Source organism: Crocodylus siamensis, chromosome 4, assembly GCF_052110815.1.
Source record: "Crocodylus siamensis isolate JL-2025a chromosome 4, ASM5211081v1, whole genome shotgun sequence".
Taxonomy (NCBI): Eukaryota; Metazoa; Chordata; order Crocodylia; family Crocodylidae; genus Crocodylus; species Crocodylus siamensis.
This window is the reverse complement of record NC_143398.1, coordinates 58,293,933-58,314,099: the sequence shown is the minus strand read 5'-3', so window position 1 is coordinate 58,314,099 and position 20,167 is coordinate 58,293,933. Positions and strand designations below refer to the sequence as shown.

The 20,167-nt window shown below is 45.5% G+C and overlaps 1 protein-coding gene across 4 annotated transcripts in view; it reads right to left on the bottom strand.

The window, feature by feature from the left end:
- Nucleotides 1-19,814, bottom strand: part of ANO6 (anoctamin 6) — a 119,635-nt gene extending 99,821 nt beyond the window's left edge. For 3 of the 4 annotated variants that reach the window (XM_090042384.1, XM_090042383.1, XM_090042386.1), the window contains exon 1: nucleotides 19,578-19,814. In XM_090042384.1, the coding sequence (XP_089898510.1) occupies nucleotides 19,578-19,662 (85 nt within the window). In that variant the 5' untranslated portion in view covers nucleotides 19,663-19,814. Of the gene's footprint in view, nucleotides 1-1,350; nucleotides 1,531-19,577 lie in introns of those variants that run through there. The other variant, XM_090042385.1, reaches the window with a different exon arrangement.
- Nucleotides 19,815-20,167: the final 353 nt, after the last annotated feature.

Sequence of the window (20,167 nt, the reverse complement as noted above, 5' to 3'; positions counted from 1 at the left end):
CATTTTTATTGGTTGTTTCACACTTTTCATTAACTCTAACACAATTATAACAGCTGCCCAGGGCTGTTATTTAGAATGATATTCCTGTTATTTTGTTCTGCATATAATTTTGGTGCCTCCCCCTGAATTTTGGCACCCTAGGTGACTGCCTAGTTTGCCTAATGGTTAGACCGGCCCTGAAGATCAGTCATGATTTCTACTGAGGATTACAAGCATGCTTGTATCTCATTTAAAGTATTTTATCTTCATGATTCATTACAAATACTGTGGCATACCCTTAGTCCCACCATAACATTTCTGTTCCTCCTCTGGAAGACCTCTGGATTACCAGCAGGAAGAGTGTCTTTCTCACTTCTGTTAACCAAGAGCAGGTTATGGCTTTTACAAATCAGTTCACTATTTATAATTAGTTGGGCCTCCTCTGTGAATCAAAGAGAGCTGTGACAATGCTTCTCCTGTTATATTTATTCACATTAGCATTTGCAATATTTTTGCTTTCCCTGAACATTCTTGTGAACAAGAGCTTACATGAACTCATAAATAATTCATAAAGAGGTTCTGAATAGCAGTAAAGTACACTGATGGGTTTTTTTCATTTGAATAGTTAGAAAGATTCTTTTTGTTCTGTCTGCTTATCTCTAGATACAACTATACTGCCAACCTTCCTATCTTTTCACTGGAATCTCTTCTCCCTTTCAAGTTCTTCAGCATACATCCTGTCCCGCCCTACTGCTTCTCTTCGTTGCTCAAATGCAAAATAATCTATCAGTGCAAACAATGGACTTCCACTGACATTAGCAATAAGTAAGTAGCAAAGCCAGATATGCCAGGTTCTTGGCTGTAGCCATGCTGGTCTAAGTTGCCACACTTTTAGCTTCTCTCATTCCTTGAAGTCTCAGACGAGCAGAGACTCCCTGTGTCTGATGAAGGATGACTGTGCCTGAAAGCTTGCTAAGAAGTTTTTTTCCAGCTACTCAATTAGTCTAATAAAAGATATCACATCTACTTAAAGAACCTTGCTGGTCAAAGACAGATATGGTCCTGTCTGCATCATCACTGAATATACTCGCAGAGTGAAATTCTGAGAAGCTTACATAGTTTTTAACTACAAAAATAATGATGATAGGCATTTTCCCAATAATATATTGCCAAGACTTCAACAATGGGCTTCCTAAAGTTTTCCATGTTAATCTGTGATACATGTGACATTTCCTGAGTAAAAAACTCCTTCTAAAAAAATCTACCAGCTCTATATTCCCTGCCCAACTCAATGTTCCCACTGACAAATCAAGGCAGATCTACTACCAATCACATTTCCTTTTTGCTGAGATCCTTCAAGCTGGCTCTTACCTGGCAGCTGTTCCCTGAAGCAGTGGTAGTTCATCAGTTGTTCTGTGGACTCTGCTGGCAGCAATGTTGGCAAGCACTAAGATCTTCTCTAAAGCACTTCAAGATTGGCTGTGTTACAAGGGGCTGAACTTCGTCATCTTATCCGTGTTAAAGGGCAGAATAAACACAGAGTAAAATCCTGTGAATCCGACAGTTATTCATCCGTAACTTGATCCTTTGGTTTCCTTCACAGAATAGAAATAATGTAGAACACTCAAACGTCCATATGTTTAACCCACTATGCTACTTCTCATCTATTAGAGCTTTTTTCAAATACTTTTATAGAATGACAAATGCCTGCTGTTTTTCCTGTAAAAGAGTGGTGGAGCAGAGTGCCATTGAAGCAAGGAATAAGTGCTATATTATGTAAATATTTAATGTGCCATGGGAAACTACATTTTTAAAAATGCTGAAGAACCTGACTAACCAGACTAACATGGCAGGGTAGGGGGAAATCTTTCCACAAGAAAACTTAAAGGAAGAGAAAATATAAGAAAAACAAAACCTAGAACTCTTGGCAGCCACTACAAACCTTTGCTTTTCAGTTAGAAAATGGTAGTGATTAGTAGTTTAGGCAGCAAATATTTAATATAAATGTTAAATTGAAAATGTTCTTATTCAGCCGTTTTAGACTATTTTGAAAGTGAGCTATACAAGGCATAAAATCAGAGCATTTGAAGAAGAGCATCTGAACTCTAGCATATATGCAACTGCACCATATAAAGTTCAGATAAGGTTCTTTGGGTAAATTCAATATCTTTTTTTGTATATCGGATTTACCCCCAAAAAGATATTGAATTTATCCAAAGAATCTTGTCTGCCTATGTCTTTAGACCAACACAGCTACAACCTACACTCCTGAAATACATAATGTTCAGTTAATTTATGCTTTCTCTGACGTTAGACAGTCAACAGCAGCTCTAATCTGTTGCTTTCTGGCAGAAGCTACAACTACTGAGGCACTGAATGGATGAACTCACTCTGGACTTTGTACTCTGCCTCAATGGTCTAAACGGAGGACAGCCTCCATTCCTTCATACTTTTGTCTAGGCCTATGCACTGAAGGTCTTGGTGTGATGGTTACAGGACTCTAAGGGGCATAAGGAACCAGGCACATTAAATATTTACAGAATACAGCACTTAATACTTGGTTCAGTGGCATTCTGCTCTATCATTCTTTTTAGATAAAAAACCAGTCATTCCTTTTTCTATAAAACCAGTATTTGAGAAGGGTATTGAGTTGTAAGCAGTATCTGACAGATGAGAGGTAGTGTAATGGGTTAATCATACGGAAGTTTGAGCATTCTGCATGATTTCTATTTTGTGAAAGAAATGAAAGGATCCAGTTACAGATGAATAACTCTCAGATTGACAGGATTTTACTCTATTCTACCCTTTAACACGGATGAGATAACGTGGTCCCGGCCCCTGTAACACAGCCAATCTGCAAGTGCTTTAGAGAAGATCTTAGTGCTTGCCAACATTGCTCCCAGAAGCAGCAGGGAGGATAATAGTTCTAGGACAGCCTCCACTCCTCCATACTCTTGCATAAGTGTATGCACTGAAGGTCTTGGCATGATAGTCACGGGACTCTCCATAAGGGGCATAAGGAACCTGAGGCAGCTACCAAGGTATCCAAGCATCCCTATTCAGGGATGGCCTGCTTGCCTCTCTTGAGAAAGGCCCTGGAAAAGGTGGGCCAAAAAAGCCATGCCCCAACCCAGTCTATCCTGGCCAAAAATAAAAATGAATTTATGCTGTAATATATTTTTAAGCAATTTTCCAACAAGAAGGTGCATTAATTAGATATTTACACAAAATCTCTCTATAAACCAGTTAGTCTTTCTGCTCCTTTTGATGAAAAACTAACCTGATTTGGCTTTTTCCTGTCTACAAACATGACATGAAAATGTTACTAATAGCTATGACCACATACAAAACAATTAGCCTTTGGTCTTTACATAAGCTTTGTTTAATTAAATAATTTTATGCCTGTTGGAGAGTCTCCTAAACCCTGCAACTTGGAGAATGAGAGGGCAGCATTAGAGGGCCGCAAGGCAGTAAAGGCAGCTAAGCAAGCACCTGAAGAAGCTGAAGAGAAGCAAGCAGCCAGGGGAAGCTACAGATAGGAGTTAAAAGAGCAGCAGGGGACTACTTGAGAGCTAGCTGCATGACCACAGGCAGCTAAGGCTCCAGGTAGGTAAGAGGGCAATGACTGCAGCTCAGTGGCTCAAGCTGCAGCACCTGAGAGCTGCCTGCAGTAGGTCAGAACAGCTGGGTAGTGGGCTAAGAAGAAACCCCTGGGCAAAGTTGAGGCTTTATCACCAGAAAGGGTGGAGCCCCAGTATACTAAAAACTCAGCTTCTGAGACAGAGAACTTAAGTCTCGTTCTGATATCTGCTGAGGGTGAAACTATTAGCCTGTGCTGCTAGAGAGAGGAAACCAGGCAATGCAGATACCAGGTGAAGTTGCAAGAAGTCAGCAGGTAGAGGGTAGGAGTTTGCTGGGACCTTGCTCCCTGAAGCAGGGAGCCCCGGAGGGCACCTTAGTTTGAGTATTGGCAGGTATAGTATTGGAGGTCTGCGTGTAGCTATAAGGGCAATAAAAGCCATGAGTGGGGTGCCTTGGGAGGCAGCCTGTGTTATACGGACTGAGCCCTGCAAGAGTCTGGGACCCAACAGGCTGTGTGAGGCTGATGCCAAGTACTTTAGAGCGGAGGTGGGCAAAATATGGCTCATGGTCCACCTCCAGCCCACAGAGCCCCTTCAAAACCCACGTAATGGTGGCTGCCTTGCTAAAAGCCTCTGGCGGCATCAGCTGCTAGCTGCAGCACCTCAGGCTGTTTCCTTGGGTTCTGGTTGCAAGGCAACCAACCCTGACCTCAGTCCAACGCAGCTAGCCTCACCCTGCCCTGGCTCCGGCCACTTTGCAGCTGGAGGGGGGCGGGGCCAGAACCTGTGGTGCCAGTGAGGGGAAAAGAGTGTCTGGGCCAGGTTCTGCTTTGCTGCACAGGACTGGAAAGGGTCCTGCCCTGCAGGTAAGCCCAGGAAAGCAGCTGCTGGGCAGGCTTTCCCCATGCTATGCCATGCCATTCGGGCCATACAGGGTCAGGCTTGGCTGGCACTGGGGAGGGGAAGCAGCAGCTGGGCCGCAGCTCTGGCCCAGTCATCACCAGGGAGGAGAGGTGGAGGTGGAGCCGTGTGCCGCTCGGGACAGGATGAGCCCTGCCAAAGTGGCAGGGGCTCAGCTGCATTTTCCCGCTACCAGCGCCTGTCAGTCCCGAGCAGCACATGGCTCCACCACCACTTCTGCTGGCTGTGGAAGACCTGGCCGGGCTCACCCCGTCCCCAGCAGCATATGGGAAGCCAGCTTCAGTCACATGCTGCTCTGGGACCCAGCAGGGTCTACACCGGCCAGCAAAAGTGGCATGCAGCTCAAGTCAGCGCCTCGTGTGCTGCTGGGGACAGGAGGAGCCCGGCCAGGTCTGCACCAGCCAGCAGAAGCAGCAGTGGAGCCGTGGTGCTGCTCGGGACTGACTGGCGCAGACGGGGAAAATGCAGCTGAGCCCCTGCTGCTCCAGCTGGGCTTCATAGATTTCATAGATTTCATAGACATTAGGGCTGGAAGGGACCTCGGGAGATCATTGAGTCCAGCCCCCCTGCCCAAAGGGCAGGAAGTCAGCTGGGGTCATAGGATCCCAGCAAGATAAGCATCCAATTTACTCTTGAAGGTGTTCAATGTAGGCGCTTGAACCACCTCCGCTGGCAGACTGTTCCAGACCTTGGGGGCTCGGACAGTAGAGAAATTCTTCCTTATGTCCAGCCTGAAACGGTCTTGCAGGAGTTTGTGACCGTTCGACCTCATCACCCATGGGGCGCTCTGGTGAACAGATGTTCCCCCAGATCCTGGTGGTCACCCCTGATAAACTTGTAGGTGGCCATCAGATCACCCCTGAGCCTGCGCTTTTCCAGGCTAAAGAGTCCCATGGCTCTCAGCCTGTCATCGTAAGATCTGTTTTCCTGACCTCTGATCGTGCGCGTGGCTCTCCTCTGGACTCTCTCAAGCTTCTCCACATCCTTTTTGAATTGTGGAGCCCAAAACTGGACACAGTACTCCAGCTGCGGCCTCACTAAGGCCGAGTACAAGGGGAGAATGACGTCCCGGGATTTGCTCGAGAAGCATCTATGGATGCACGCCAGCATTTTGGTCGCTTTATTAGCCGCAGCATCGCATTGGAGGCTCATGTTCATCTTGTGGTCAATGATGACCCCCAAGTCTCTTTCTTCTGTAGTGCTAACCAACGTAGCACTGCCGAGCCTATAAGGAAGCTGCAGGTTTTTCCTCCCAAGGTGGAGAACCTTGCATTTTTCGGTGTTAAACACCGTGAGGTTCTCGTCTGCCCATTTGCTGAGCTTGTCCAGGTCAGCCTGGATCACCCGCCTATCTTCTGGCGTGGATGCTTTGCCCCAAAGTTTGGTGTCATCGACGAACTTGGCCAGTCCACTCCTGACTCCAATGTCCACATCATTAATGAAGATGTTGAACAGTATGGGTCCCAGGACAGAGCCTTGAGGGACCCCACTGGTCACAGGGCACCACGATGAGTGACTGCCATCAATCACAACCCTCTGGGTCCGACCACGAAGCCAGTTTCCCAGCCAGCGGATCGTGGTGGAGCCAAAGCCACAACTGGGCAGTTTGGCCAAGAGGTGATCATGGGATACCAGATCAAAAGCTTTTTTGAAGTCAAGATATATGACATTAACCTCCTCTCCCTTGTCCAGGTGATAGGTCACCTGGTCATAGAAGGAAATGAGATTGGTCAAACAAGACCTACCCGCAACAAACCCGTGCTGGCTGTCCCTTAGAATGTTAGCCTGGGCCAGTCCCTCAAGGATGGCCTCCTTAATAAACTTTTCTAAGATCTTCCCCAGGATAGAAGTCAGGCTAATGGGCCTGTAGTTAGCCGGATCCACTCTCCTCCCTTTCTTGAAGATCGGCACCACATTGGCCTTCTTCCAGTCTTTGGGCACTACACCAGAGTGCCAGGAGTTTTCAGAGATCCGTGCCAGGGGCTGGGCTATGACGCTCGCCAGCTCCTTGAGTACCCTGGGGTGCAGGTTGTCAGGGCCAGCTGACTTGAAGGTATCCAGCTTCTCAAGGTGTTCCTTCATGAGGTCAGCATTGATGGAGGGTAGGGGATCCCCCTCACCCAGATTTCCCTGTCCCATAGCAGGCATGGGCATCCCGTGTGACTGATGAAAGACTGACGCAAAGTACCTATTTAATAGGTTGGCTTTTTCCTGGGCGTCAGTTGTCAGTTGCCCCATCTGGTTTAGCAGGGGTCCAACATTGCCCTTGCTTTTCCTCCAGCTCCCCACATATCTGAAAAAGGACTTTTTGTTGTCCTTGATGCCTGAAGCTAGTTGGAGTTCAGTTGCAGCCTTGGCTTTCCTGGTTTGCTCCCTGCAGGACCGGACCAGCGCGGAGTAATCCTCCTTGGAGGTGAATCCCATCCTCCATCCTTTGTAGGCTTTCCTTTTTAGCCACAGTAGGTCCGCTAGGTCTCTGGAGAGCCAGGGGGCTGCTATGCCTTCTTGCTGCCTTTCCTCCGTGTTGGAATAGATTTAGCTTGTGCACTGAGGATCGCTTCCTTGAGAAGCAACCACTCTTCTTGAACTCCCAACTCCCTGTGGTCATGGTCCCTGACGGCCTGACCGACAAGCCTCTTGAGCTTGTCAAAGTCGGCTTTTCTGAAGTCAAGGACTTCTGTGTTGCTGACTGACTTGCCAGCTTTACGGCGGATGGTGAAGGTGATCAGCTCGTAGTCGCTGTCACCCAACTTCCCGTCAATCACTAGGTCGCCGATTAGGTCGTCCCCCGTAGCCAGTACCAGGTCAAGCAGCGCTTTGCCTCTCATTGGCCCATAGACTTCTTGAGTCAGGTAGAGGTCATCCACGCATGAGAGAGCTTTGCGCCCGCTCAGATTTAGCTGAGTGATCTTCCCACGAGATGTCCGTGTAATTGAAGTCACCCATGACAACCAAGGTCCTGAAGCAAGCGGCCTCAGTCAGTTCCCGGGCAAACTCCTGGTCAAGCTCGGGACTTTGAGTGGGAGGTCTGTAGTAGACTCCCACCGTTGTGTCCCCTGTGCTGAATTCCCCACGAATTTTAACCCAGAGGGTCTCTAGCTGTCCATGCCGGTCGCCAACATCAGCTTGCAGGGACATGTAGCTTTCCTTCACATAGAGAGCTACACCCCCGCCCCTTTTGTCAATACGATCCCTCCTGTACAGGGTATAGCCCTCTATCCCTGTGGTCCAGTCATGGGTGGAGTCCCACCAGGTCTCCGTTATCCCAATGACATCATATTTCTTTGCACTGAGCAGGAGGACATGGCCAGGCTTGTTCCATCCCAAGCGGCACACAGCTCCGCCGCCAATTCTGCTGGCTGGTGCAGACCTGGCTGGGCTCCTCCCGTCTCCAGCAGCACATGGGAAGCTGACTTCAGCTGCATGCCGCCTTTCCTGGCCAGTGCAGACCTGGCCAAGTCCGTCCCATCTGGAGCAGCATGTGACTGAAGTCAGCTTCCCAGGTGCTGCTGGGGACAGGGCAAGCCCGACTGGGTCAGCACTGGCCAGCAGAAGCAGCGGCAGAGCCTCCTTTTGGTAGGGGGAAAGTTCTGGGGGAGCTCTGATGCCCCTGAAATCCCACTTCTGGGGCAGGATGTTAGGGGCGTTACAACCCTTTGCTACCTGTTAAGTTGTGCAAGGGGAGGGACTTCTGATGGCAAAGGTCGGGGGTGGGGCTTCTGGTGGCTAGGGTCAGGGGTCAGGGGGTGGGACATCCAGTCCCAAGATGGCAACCAGGTGGTGGGGCAACTGAAGGGGCAGGGCTACCCATGAGGCCCTCAACAGCTCACCAAAACTCATCAAGCAGCCCTCTGCTTGAAATAATTGCCTGCCCCTGCTTTAGAGGTAGAAGATAGCAGCTAGCCCTGCAGAACTGGGGACTCAGGGGGCTGAACCCAGAACAGGGCTAAAGGGAAGGTCTAGTGGTCCAGCCAGGGTCAGGGACCCTGTGGGCCAGAGCATCAGACCAGAGAGCTTGGTGCATGACAAGACAAGTATTATCTGCATGGCTGTGGCTATGAAGGTAGCTAGAAGCCATGATGATAGCCCTTAAGACAACTGGACCATGGGGCCACAATTAGGGCCTAGTTTCAGAGAGCTGATGCTTGGAGGATTCAGAGCCCCAGAGAGAGGGACTGAGCTTGGAGGGGCTGGAGCCCCAGAGAGAAACGCATAGGTTCCAGAGTCTAAGAGTAGCATCAATAGAATCACTGCAGGGCTTGGAGTAGGGACAACCTCCCAGTGTAAGGTAACATTTAATAGTGAGGCATGGCAGATGACAAACTGAGGAGCTGCAGTAGGGCAGGATTAAGGTGGCCACCAGGGGGCATCAGGGCTGGTCCTGTCACAGTGCCCATTAATCATTTCATTGCTGCACAAAGACTGGCACAGCAAATGGGGCATTTATGTCAATCAGGTGACAGCACTGTAGAGAAAAACCTTTCTCTGAGTCTATCCTGTTAAGTACAGTATTACTGTGGGTAAAAACCAGGGCCCAGTTGTGCCTCCTGATTCATGTGTCATTAGTACTGAGTACCCGCAGAAGAGGGTGCAATGGTGTCCTTCAGTGTTCCCAGTGGAGAAAAGGAGACCTCTTGAGACCTGGGATAAAATCCAGTCTTACTGTTGTGAACAAGAGAGTCTTAACTGACCTTAATAGGACCAAGATTTCATTCTAGAAGTCCATACAGAGATCAGGGGATCTCGTTTCTGCTGCAGAGACTTTGGGACAGAAAACAAACACAGTGGGAAGACTAAATTATATGAGCAAGCTGGTAAGTTTCAGATATTAATATAATTCTCCAGGGAGCGGTCAATATACATATCCTGTAATGAAGCACAATCAGGCAGAAAGGAGGGATTCTTGAGTAAAGCATGTATGGTGAACTAAATGAAAGATTCCACACACAAACAGTTGCTTTACTTAGATAAATTTGTGAGGGGAAAAATCTATGCTTAGTGATAGTTCAGGTTACAGAAGGTCATACCACATTCACAGAATGGCTTGAAAGCACATCATGAAGAAACTAAAAGGAGAAAACTTTCTTTCTGTTTTCATGCAGCCTCCAATATAGTGATTAATGTGCCACAAAGCACAATTCGGCTTTCATATCAGTCTCCAACAGATACCTAAAAACAAGGTGTACTCTAGCTTCATACTTGTATTCTAATACCAAACCTGAACAGTGACTTCATGTATTTTCATTTTAATTACATCGACAGAGGAGCAGGTTGACCACCACACATTTAATTTATTTGGGAAGCTGTCTTACTTTAATAATGTTAAAAGCTGAATTTGGATAACAAACCTGCAAAAAGCTATGTGATATTATGGGCATCACCATGGGAATTGTTTCTCATTTTTCAGGTATTAAATGCATGGGTTAAGAAACTGTTTAATAATGTATGGATTTCATAGACCAACACTTTTGATGTTACAAAAGTCACAGACATTATGTGTACAGATGCTACTAAAGCAACAAACACTAGAGATAAAGCAAGTTCAGCTTTCTATGTTATACATTACAGAACCTGAGTTGCACCATGCATCCTAATGCCTGCAAGAACAAACAGAAACACACAGACAAACTCCCTTCTGTTTCCTCATTTTGTTCAAATGCTTATCTTGTTAAACTATACACCTGTGGAGAATTTATAGTCTCAAAGTCTTCAGCTGTGTTTTGAAAAATTTACTTGCTTACATCAGGTGCAACAGGCTTAATTTCTTTAGCTTTGCTCCTAATGCTTTCAAAACAGAGAACCCTCTTCCTGACTTTTTCCTGCCAGGCCAGGCTTGTCTAATGTCTTCCCCTCCCCTTCAGTCACACAGAGCAAATCCTCCCAAACTGTGGACTACAAACAATCAAAGAAAAATCCTTTCAATTATATGGGTAGGAGAAAAAGCGGGAAATAATTACAAAGCCAGTTACAGTTGCTGTAACTAAATATTCTTACATATAGCTCAAGTATTAATCCTTGATTTTTTTTTTGGAAGTGTAGCAGTGAAAACCTCAGTTTTGGCATTAGCTATCCTAATTTCAGGTTTGGCACATCTTCAGGTGCAAACCAGACCTTTGAATCCTCAGCATCCAAGCCATCATTTCCTATGAAATTACAGGGCATGAGTGCCAACCAGCATCAAGATGAAGTGGCTTAAAGGATGCTATAAACTGTATTTGAACAAGGATGATGTTCTTTTCCTGGGGGGAAAAAAATTCTACTTGTCATTACTGATATGGGTGAAGTTTCCATGAGTGTATTAACAAATCTTATTCAGAATCTGTATTTATTCTTTGTAAAAGCTTTGTTTGTTCAACCTCTTAATGCTATTTGTTCAAATTGCAAAATTGTAACTATTCATCATTAAATTAATTTGATCCTAATTAAACACTTTTCATTGAAAGGATTTCCCGTATCTCTCCCAGTTCTACTGACTTTCTGAGACTTGTCTTTTTTCAAAAAATAAGCTATCGTATCCATGGCTACTGGTAGCATATTTTATCAAGGGGTTCTTTCTGTAGTAATCAACTTTGGACTGTGACCTAAAGAATCAACATGAGATCTGTGGGTAGCCTAACTTGTACCTCAATCTTGAAAAATTCTACTTGCTGTTTTTGTATCTACAATATTTACAGTGAGGTCTCCATACCCTCTCCAGTACTTCTGGCTCACTTTTTCATATATTTGATGAGGTATTTTGTCATACTTTTCTTTAATGGTTAAACACATTCATGAGGTTTTGGCCTTCCCTTTGATATGTCTGGAGTGTTCTAGAATAGTTTCCTATATTAAATCCTTTCCCATTTTTCTAGAAATATTGGCTTATTTTCCACCCTTTTCATGTTGCTGACCCCTTTATAATTCAAGAATTTTTATGATCACTGCACTTGTCTGGCCTTGTGGAGCCACCCTCTTGCTGCTTTGGAGTGTGCACCCAGTGCCAGCCACAGGGTGTGTTCCAGTGGTCTTGATCTTAGGTCATGTTCACCCTGGAGGAGGCCCCGATACTCGCCTGCCACGACTTGGTGGTTTCCTTCGGTGTTGGGGCTCCTTCTTGTCACTCCTTGCAGACTGGGCGCTGCCCTCAGCAGGCGTTCTTGGGGCTCCCCCTCCCCTACATCCTAGCCATGCACCAAACCTCAGGACAGCCAGATGTCAGATTACTGGCTAGCCCTTCTGATGTCTTCACCTGCCTCCTCTTCTCCCCGCTCATCACCCGGCCTCTTTCTGTGTGAGACGACCACAGGACGTTGGAACATTCCAGCCAAAACACCTGTTCTTCCTTTACTACACTGCTACCTGCTGTGCTGTTCTGGCTCCTCCTGGCCTGTGGAGACTGTCCTTGGCCCCTCTCCCTGCTTTGGGGCCCTGCAAAAACTTGAAATGATTTAAGAAGAAAGAAAAAGGAACAGTTGAGTGGGTGGGCTGCGGCCCTGTACTCCAAGTCCAGTGTCTGTAGCTCCAACGTCCCTCGACACCATTCTCCTTGGCCTGGCTGCCCTGCCAGGCCAGTGTGATGCCTCCTTCAATAAATCCTGGACCCCTCTGTTGGGTTGCTGTCTGTATTGTTCCTAAGCTACCAACACAGCCTGTGTGCAGCCCGGGGAGCTGCCTTGCCTACTGGTCCCAGTGGTGTTGCCCTCCTCTCCACTTCCCCATTGCCGGCTTTTAAATCAGCTGGGCAGCAACTTTTGATGACGTCATTGGCTGGCACCGTTCCTAGCTGGCAGTAAGAGCGGCTGATGAACCGCATGGGCAATTCATCTAATGCAGCTTGTTCGGCTCCATTTTTCATTGTTGGTAAAATTTACAAATGACACAAATGTGTAAGTGAATGTAAAACAAATAGGGAGAGTGAAAAAGTAGGACAGTTGAAGTAATAGGAGAGGAAGAAAGGGTCAGATGTAAAGCCAGATGGTCAGATGTATATAAGGAGAAGCAAGCAGCGAACACAAAGGCTAAGTACAGACAGTCAAAGAGTCCGTGGCTGAACTGATTCAATCTTCACAAGTTATTTTAAGTTGCATAGATTGAACTGATATGAAAGTAAAAAGACATTCACTTTTTAATTCTGGAAATGTAGCCACATGCCTGCACTGGCCCAGGGCAGTATCCAGGGGGGCGCTAGAGCATACCTCCCTGCTCAGCTGGAGCAATAGCTTGGGCCAAGGCTAGCCCACCCAACTTGCAAGGCGGGGATTGTGGGGAGGTGCAAACCATCCTGGGATGCTGGGGTAACTGTGACTTAACTTGGATTTGGTGGGGATCTGGGACGAAAGTTCAGTTAACCTATTTAACCTAAATCAGTTAAGTCTGATACAACCATACAGGTTTATCTTAAATTGATTTTGGTAATTTTGAAAGTACTTTGTGCACCGGACTTCTGTTGTGCTACAGAGAACTGGTTTCCAGTCACTTATACCAGTTTATATGTAACTTCTTTCCCTAGCCAAGAGGTAACAAACAATACTTGGTATTACAGGAACCATCTTTTGTTTGTAGCGGCCTAGAAAAATGAGATCTTCATCCAAGATTAAGATTCTGAGTCAGTACAATATTAAAGAATAATAAACAAAAACACATTTCCAAATTTCAGACTTCCTGACATTTTAATATGTTTTTGTACATATGTACATGCATATGTGCTTGAAATTCCAATCTACACTGTGCAAAGAAAGAAATCAAGCTCCTTTATGTATAGTTTTTGACTTTTTTTTAATAAGCTATAGAAGCAGCATGCTGTATAGAAAAGAACAGGAAGGACAATTTCTGAGTTTTAAGCCCACTTCTGCCGTTTCTTATAGCATTAGGGATGTACTTCACTGCTCTGCTCCTCAGTTTTTCTGGCTGTAGAACAGAGATAAGGCTCACTCACCTTATATGAAAACTTACATGGAAGCTACTAACATAAAAACTAATATATTAATTTTTCCTGGTGACACATTTCCCCTAACTTTGTGACACAGTTGGCAATAAAACAAGCTAAACAGCAACAAAATCTGTTGTTATAATGCTGAATGATGCCTATATTGTATCAAGAGTCATGTTCTCTCCAATACCGAAAAAAACACTAAAGCTGCAATAAGTTTTATTAAATAAGAAGGCACTTTCTACAGCTGAAGTACAAATGAATTTCCTTTCACTTGTTTTTGGCTGTTGCCATTGCTTTTTCTACCAGCAGGTGACTTCCATCAGTATTCCACAATGAATCTAAGATGGTAAAATACAATGTAGCAGAAGTAGTTGCAATATTAACCCTTAACCCTTCAACCCCGCTCTACATTTGCTCAGCCTGATATGTTTGACTAAACAGGAAACTGAACTGGTCTTTCTCCAATGGTTCTGCAACAGACAGAATTGTTCTGCAGTATTTTTCAAGACAAGGGCTGACCAACATATGGCTTAATTCATTTTTAGTTAAATTATAAAACAGAGAAATAAAATTGAAAGACAACAGGCATGACAGAAGTAGATAGGATATTACATTATATTGTAGATATTCACATCCCTGCATGTATGAAGCACTAAGGAAAACATCTCCCTGTGAAAATGAAATTGATAAGGATGTTTACTTTGTTATGATGGTAAGATTTACTTTTGGCCCCATAGAGCAGAAGAAAAGTCTTCAAAGTTTCCACAATTGTGTCCTTCAATAAACTACAGAAGAAAATCAGTTATATTTTAAGAAATCAGAAGATTTATATTAGTCTCTGCTATTGGAGAGATGTATACACTCATACATATAATTTATCGTTTTATAAAACAGGAGGCAAAGAGGGGAGAATAGAATAAAGAGAAAAATTAATGAGGTGAAGAATAACTATAAGTACTTTTCTTCATTTATATTACTTTATAGTGTAGAGTTATATTATGGTACATAACCGGTACTGCTGGGTGCAGTACCTACACAGGAAGAAATGAGACTGGAGAAGAGTGCACCTCTACAGAGGAACTTGAAGACTAAGAGAAAGATGTGCTGGATTCATAAATGGGCTAGGCAGCTAGTGAAGATCTCTGATCAATTTAAAAAGCACCAATGCTATGAGTATAAAGGCTAGGAGTTTCAGCACAAGACAGGGAGAAATAACTAGAATAATGGCGTAAGAACTAGGAAAAATGTATGCTGGCCAATCAGGCCAACTGTGAATTCATTTTCTAAAAGAAGAAATAGAATTTTTACCAGCAGGCAACTGGCTTGACACGAGGGGAAAAAAGTATGAATTAGTTTATCTTCTTTGTGATTAAACTAGCATCATATCCAAAAGATGTTTTCATGATTATAGCAACACATATACAGGACCAAGAAGACAATAGGGCTCAAGAGTTAAAGTTCAAATAGAACATCTAATTTCTTGAAGAGGGTCCAAAAGTTAGATTGGAGTCACAGGATGGAGCAAAAAAAAAACAAACCAGAACAAAGAGCAAACTATCCCAAGCAAGTGAAAAGGATGCAATGCTGAATGGTTAAGATGACAATCACTTGTACTAAGGCTAAGTACAGTCAGAAAGCTCAGGGTTGAATCAATTCAATTTTGCAGGTTGTCTAAGCTGTATAGATTGAACCAAAGAGCAAGTGAACACACATTTACTTTTGATTCCAGAAATGCAGCCCCCTGCCTGCAGTGGCCTAAGCCAGAACCCAGGGAGTGCTAGAGCACACCTCCCTGCTCAGCTGGAGCAGACAGCTTGGGACAAGGCTAGTTTACCCACCCTACAAGAGAGATTTGTGGGGGAGGTGCAAAGCATCCTGGGATGCTGGGGGACTGTGAGTTAACTTGAATCTGGAGAGGGTCTGAGACAGAAGTTCAATAAACTGATTTAACCTAATCAGTTAAGTCTGATACTACATCTATCCAGGTTTATCTTAAACCAGTTTTGGCCATTTTGAAAGAGGTTTATGTGCACTTAACTTCCATTGTGTTACAGATAAGAACTGGTTTCTGATCACTTATACTGGTTTATGTGTAATTTCTGTCCCTAGATTGTATGTCTATGCAAACTATCTTTAAAGTCACTGGCCCTAAACCATGCTCCCCCTTCCCCACCCCCCCAGAATCCAGTAAAGACACACACAAACACAAACTAGTTTAGTATCATATAGTCTGTGGTATGATCCTAATAAACATTTACATTTTCCTGAGCTCTGTCTTAATAAGTCAAGGGCTTCTAGATAACAAATTACTTGTTTTGAGTTTCAGCTTCTCCAGTGATTGACCTTGGTTGTGCCTGCCACTTTAAGGGCCTGGAGCTGGTGGCTGCTAGGTGCCTAATAAGCGCAGCCATTTTAGATTCAGGGCTGCCCATATAAACAAGAAAGTTCTGCTGCTGGGGGGCCAGGCAACAACACAGCCTGGCTGGAGGGCTGCTGATATCATTTGGAGGTAAGGGAGGAGCTGTAGGGGATGGGTAGGAGGCTCCTGGGTATGACCTAAAACTGCACCCTGCCGGGAGTGGGTGGCCTGGTGGGGCTCCCAGTGGCGTAGGAGCCCCTAGGAAATACCAGGCCAGTTACCACCCCAGTGAAAGATGGGTTGGGGCACCTTAACCCCACAACCAGGTGGGTTACCCCTTGTTTTGGAGGGCCCTGAAAGTGGACCCAGTGAGTGAGAAAAGGGCCATAGACTCAATGCCTGTCTGAATTTCCCCTGTCCATGCTGAGGCCAGGACTGGAAGGGTCAAAGGGCCAGGGGCCCACCTCAAGGGACACCCAAAAGCTAAGGGCCTGGGGTTCCGACTGGCCTGGAGGTGGGCCAGGGCTAGTGAGCCAAAGGTCCCGGTGGGGGGAATCACACCCGAAGGGGTAGCAGCTCAGGGAGGTATGTTGCCCAGTATGATGGTGGAAGAGTCTGCCTGAGGGGAGGAATCCAGGTGGTTCAATAGTAGGATTCTGGGGCCCAGTGAGGGGCCAGTGATAGTGGAAACAGTATGATGCCGTCTACAAGGCTTGGGCTGCAGTGTAGGGAAGGAAAGGAGCCACAGATAGCACCCCCTGGCATTGGGGCAGAAAATGGGCAGCCTCCTGCTTATTAACATTTACTAATTAAATATAACAACAAGGTGTGGTAGACAAGGACACGGGCGGTTAGCCCAGGAACCGATGGGCAGGCCACAGTTAGATCGGCCCTGAGCAGGCCCCTGTTACATACGCATTTCACCACTTTTTATCTGGTACTAGAAATTTCAGAAACATAATAATGTTACAAATGTAACTACCATTTTGATAGCAACTTGCCTCTAAATGAAATAGAGATGTCCCTCTAATCAAGCTACAGAAAAAATATTCCTCTAGCTTAGTGAAAACCCAATCTGAATTCCAGACCCTGGATCCCTACTCAAGCAAAACTGCAGCTGAAATGAAGTGAGTACCACCTGATAAATCCCATTTAATTCTAAATCAAGGGATGCTTTTTGTGTGCATATAACAGAAGCACACTTGCACGGTAAAATTAGAAACAATCATGGACTTCTACCCTCTCCCACTAATGCAACTTTCTTGCTGAACTTCCTGTCCACAGTTTGCTTTATAATTTGTGTAGAAAAAAATCAGGTATGTGAGCTGAAATACTTGTGTTAGTAGAAAGTGCAACTTTACAAGGCCGAATAGCAGTTTCAACAAAGCTGCACAGTGAAATTTCTCTGTGTAATAATTTGTGAGATCACCACTGCTCACTTTTTTAAATCAAACTTCCAATATATCATTGATATTCCAAATTCCTGTCTCCTGCAAGCAACTCATGCTTAGTTTGGTTTGGGACCCAAACACAGCTTGATGGAATACTCAGCCCTGAGCAGAAAACAAGTTAGCTGTTCTCTGAGGTAGAAGATGGAAAACCAGAGATGTGTTCATTAACATACTGAAGAGCTGCTCCACCCTCTAATAAGGGGAGTAGTATGAAATGTTGTCCCTCTGGGTCACTCCTAGTAGGAAAAATTATTTTTGTCTTCTTGTCATTTGTGTTAACAAAGAATACTTTACCATGAGTTCATACTTACCGACAGCTACAATTTTTTAAGTCTCCACTACTACTGTTTTTCAACTCGAAAATCAATCCCAATGTAATGGAAATGTCAAAATTCTGTAGTTATCCATAAAATTCTTCATTCATTTTTCAGTATTAATGATAAGAATCCTATTTATATGGTAAAGTTTAAAAACAGTGTGAAAAGCTTATCCATTGTCTTTGACTACAGGAACATATCTCATATCTAGTCTTCTCTACTTGAATGTACAACTCACAAAGATAACATCTACACTTTTTGAGTTATTTTATTTCTTATAAAAACTACTGCGAAAATAAAAGGCTTTTGGATGGCAAAACACAGGACCAGATCCAGATCTAAATCTGGTGTAAAGCAGCTTTGAAACAAATGGTGACACATCCATTTGCACCATCTTGAGTATCTGACCCATTGTCTATAAACAAGATTTAGTTCAACAGTAAATACAAAAGTAATTGTTCTGGAGAGTGCCTGTTCGTATATGGCAGGGGCGGGCAATTATTTTGGGTACAGGGCCATTTACTGAGTTTTAGCAAGCCATCAAGGGCCACATGACAGGCAACCCAGGGCAGATCAATATTAATTTTCTAAATTTTTTAGGGGCCCCGCAGGCCAGATAGAATGGCCTGGTGGGCCACATCCATCCCCCAGAGCCACATTTTGCCCACCCCTGGTATAGGGGCTAATGTATCATCTGGTTCGACATCCAGCTCTCTGGTTATTTTAGTATCTACCATTCTGGCAGACACAGTTTGCATTTTGAGTGGCAAATCTTTCTACGTTGGGCCAATCTTCTCCCTACTCTGTTTATGCCTTTTCTTTTGATTCTTTTTTCCCCTTCTATCTTGCTTAGCTGTCAAATAAAGGCATATGAAGTCTGGCAAAGAGGAAGCACAAGTTGCTAGCTCTTGAAGCTGATGCCAACTGCACAGTCCAGATCAGCCTCAGGGGATCCTCTCTGTCTGTGTGTTGTGGAAATGCCATTCTTTCCATTTTCCAGAAATACTGAGCCAACTTTATTTCACTTCTCCACCCTTAAAGGCTGTTCTGAGATCCTGGCTACATCACTATGTTCCTCTCTTCATATTTAATGCATTGGTGCTATCAAGGAACCAACTTTCAAGGGAAGTGGTGCTGGCTCCTACCCTGGGGGTCTTTAAGAGGAGGCTTGATGCCTACCTAGCTGGGATCATTTGAGCCCAGTTTTTTTTTCTCCTGCCCTGGCAGGGGGTCGGACTTGAAGATCTATAAGGTCCCTTCCGACCTACTTCTATGATTCTATGAAGGGTTTTCTGTATACTTACACATACCAAAATGCCCTGAATATACGAAAGAATGAAAAGAACCAAATTACTTCCAGGCTACCTGCTGAAAATACACTTCTACATGCATTGCTAGCAAGGACAAATTCATTCCACATTCTTTGTTCCACCTTTGTAATGAAAACTCGGATGCTGTGCTTTAAACTCACAGAACTAGGTTAAATCACACTATGACTGTCTCACTAGCTACTTACCTGTAAACCAGGCATCTTTCTACCCTGGCCTCCCATCCACACACTTCAGGGACACCTTCCTTCATTCATTACATATACAAATATCAAGCCAGCATTTGGGACTTTAAAAGGAATTACATGTTTAAGCACTGCCTTGGCCTCAGTCATACTGCGTGACTAATACTAAAGAAAATGCTGTGTTAGTGGCTGACTTTCAATCTCTAAATAAACTCCAGAAGAAACTTCCCTAGGTCTGCAGTTTAGTCTGACAAGTCATTAAGTGAGGTGTTTTGGGTGTGAGTGTGTGTGTGTGTGGGGCGGGGGGGTGGTGAAGTGAGACTGAAGCACAGAAAGCGGTATCCCTTACCCCTGCTCCTTCCCGAGAAGAGACTTGAAAATCCTGCTACAGACCAAAGGAAGCTTTCACTTTTTTTTTGCGGAGCCTTGTGCGCTCTGCTGCAAAACTCCCCAGCCTGCAAAGCCCTCCGAGAGCCTGCTGTACTGAACTCCCTTGATTTCTGGTGGGGGCTCCCGGCCCCCCTGCTCAGATGTCTTCTACTCACCAACATCCCCATCCTCCTCGTCCTCCTCCTCGTCCTCTTCCTCTTCTTCCACTTCCACCAGCACGTCCTGGTTCAGCGCAGCCATCCTTCCCCACGCTTTGCCCCCAGCCCTCCCCTTCAGGGCCGGAGCAGGCTGGCACACGGGCTGTCCTTGCCCCGGAGCAGGGTCGCCTGAGGGGCGGGCGCGCGATGCGGAGCAGCGGGGAGCCCAGCCGGAGCCGCCCGCTCTCTCCCGCCCAGCCCAGCCCAGCCCAGCCCAGCCCAGCAGCGGGAGCGGGAGCGGAAGGGCGGGGGAGGGAGAGGGGGGAGCGGCTGGAGGCACAAAACGCAGCCACGAGCAAGGGCCTCCACCCTCCCGGCACCCTCCACCCTCCACCCTCCGGGCAGGGTCACTGACAGGCCGCAGGGCGGGGGGGACGAGGGCGAATCCCTGCTCTTGCAGTTGGGCGAGCCACGAGCAGGTGAAGTCCAGGCTGGGGACATCGCTCTTGTCTGTGCACAGCAGATTTTTTTTTTTTAATTAATATCTTTCGTGTTCCAGGTCGAATTAGCTAAAGCAGCTCCACATCATATGGCTTGAGTTTCCAGAA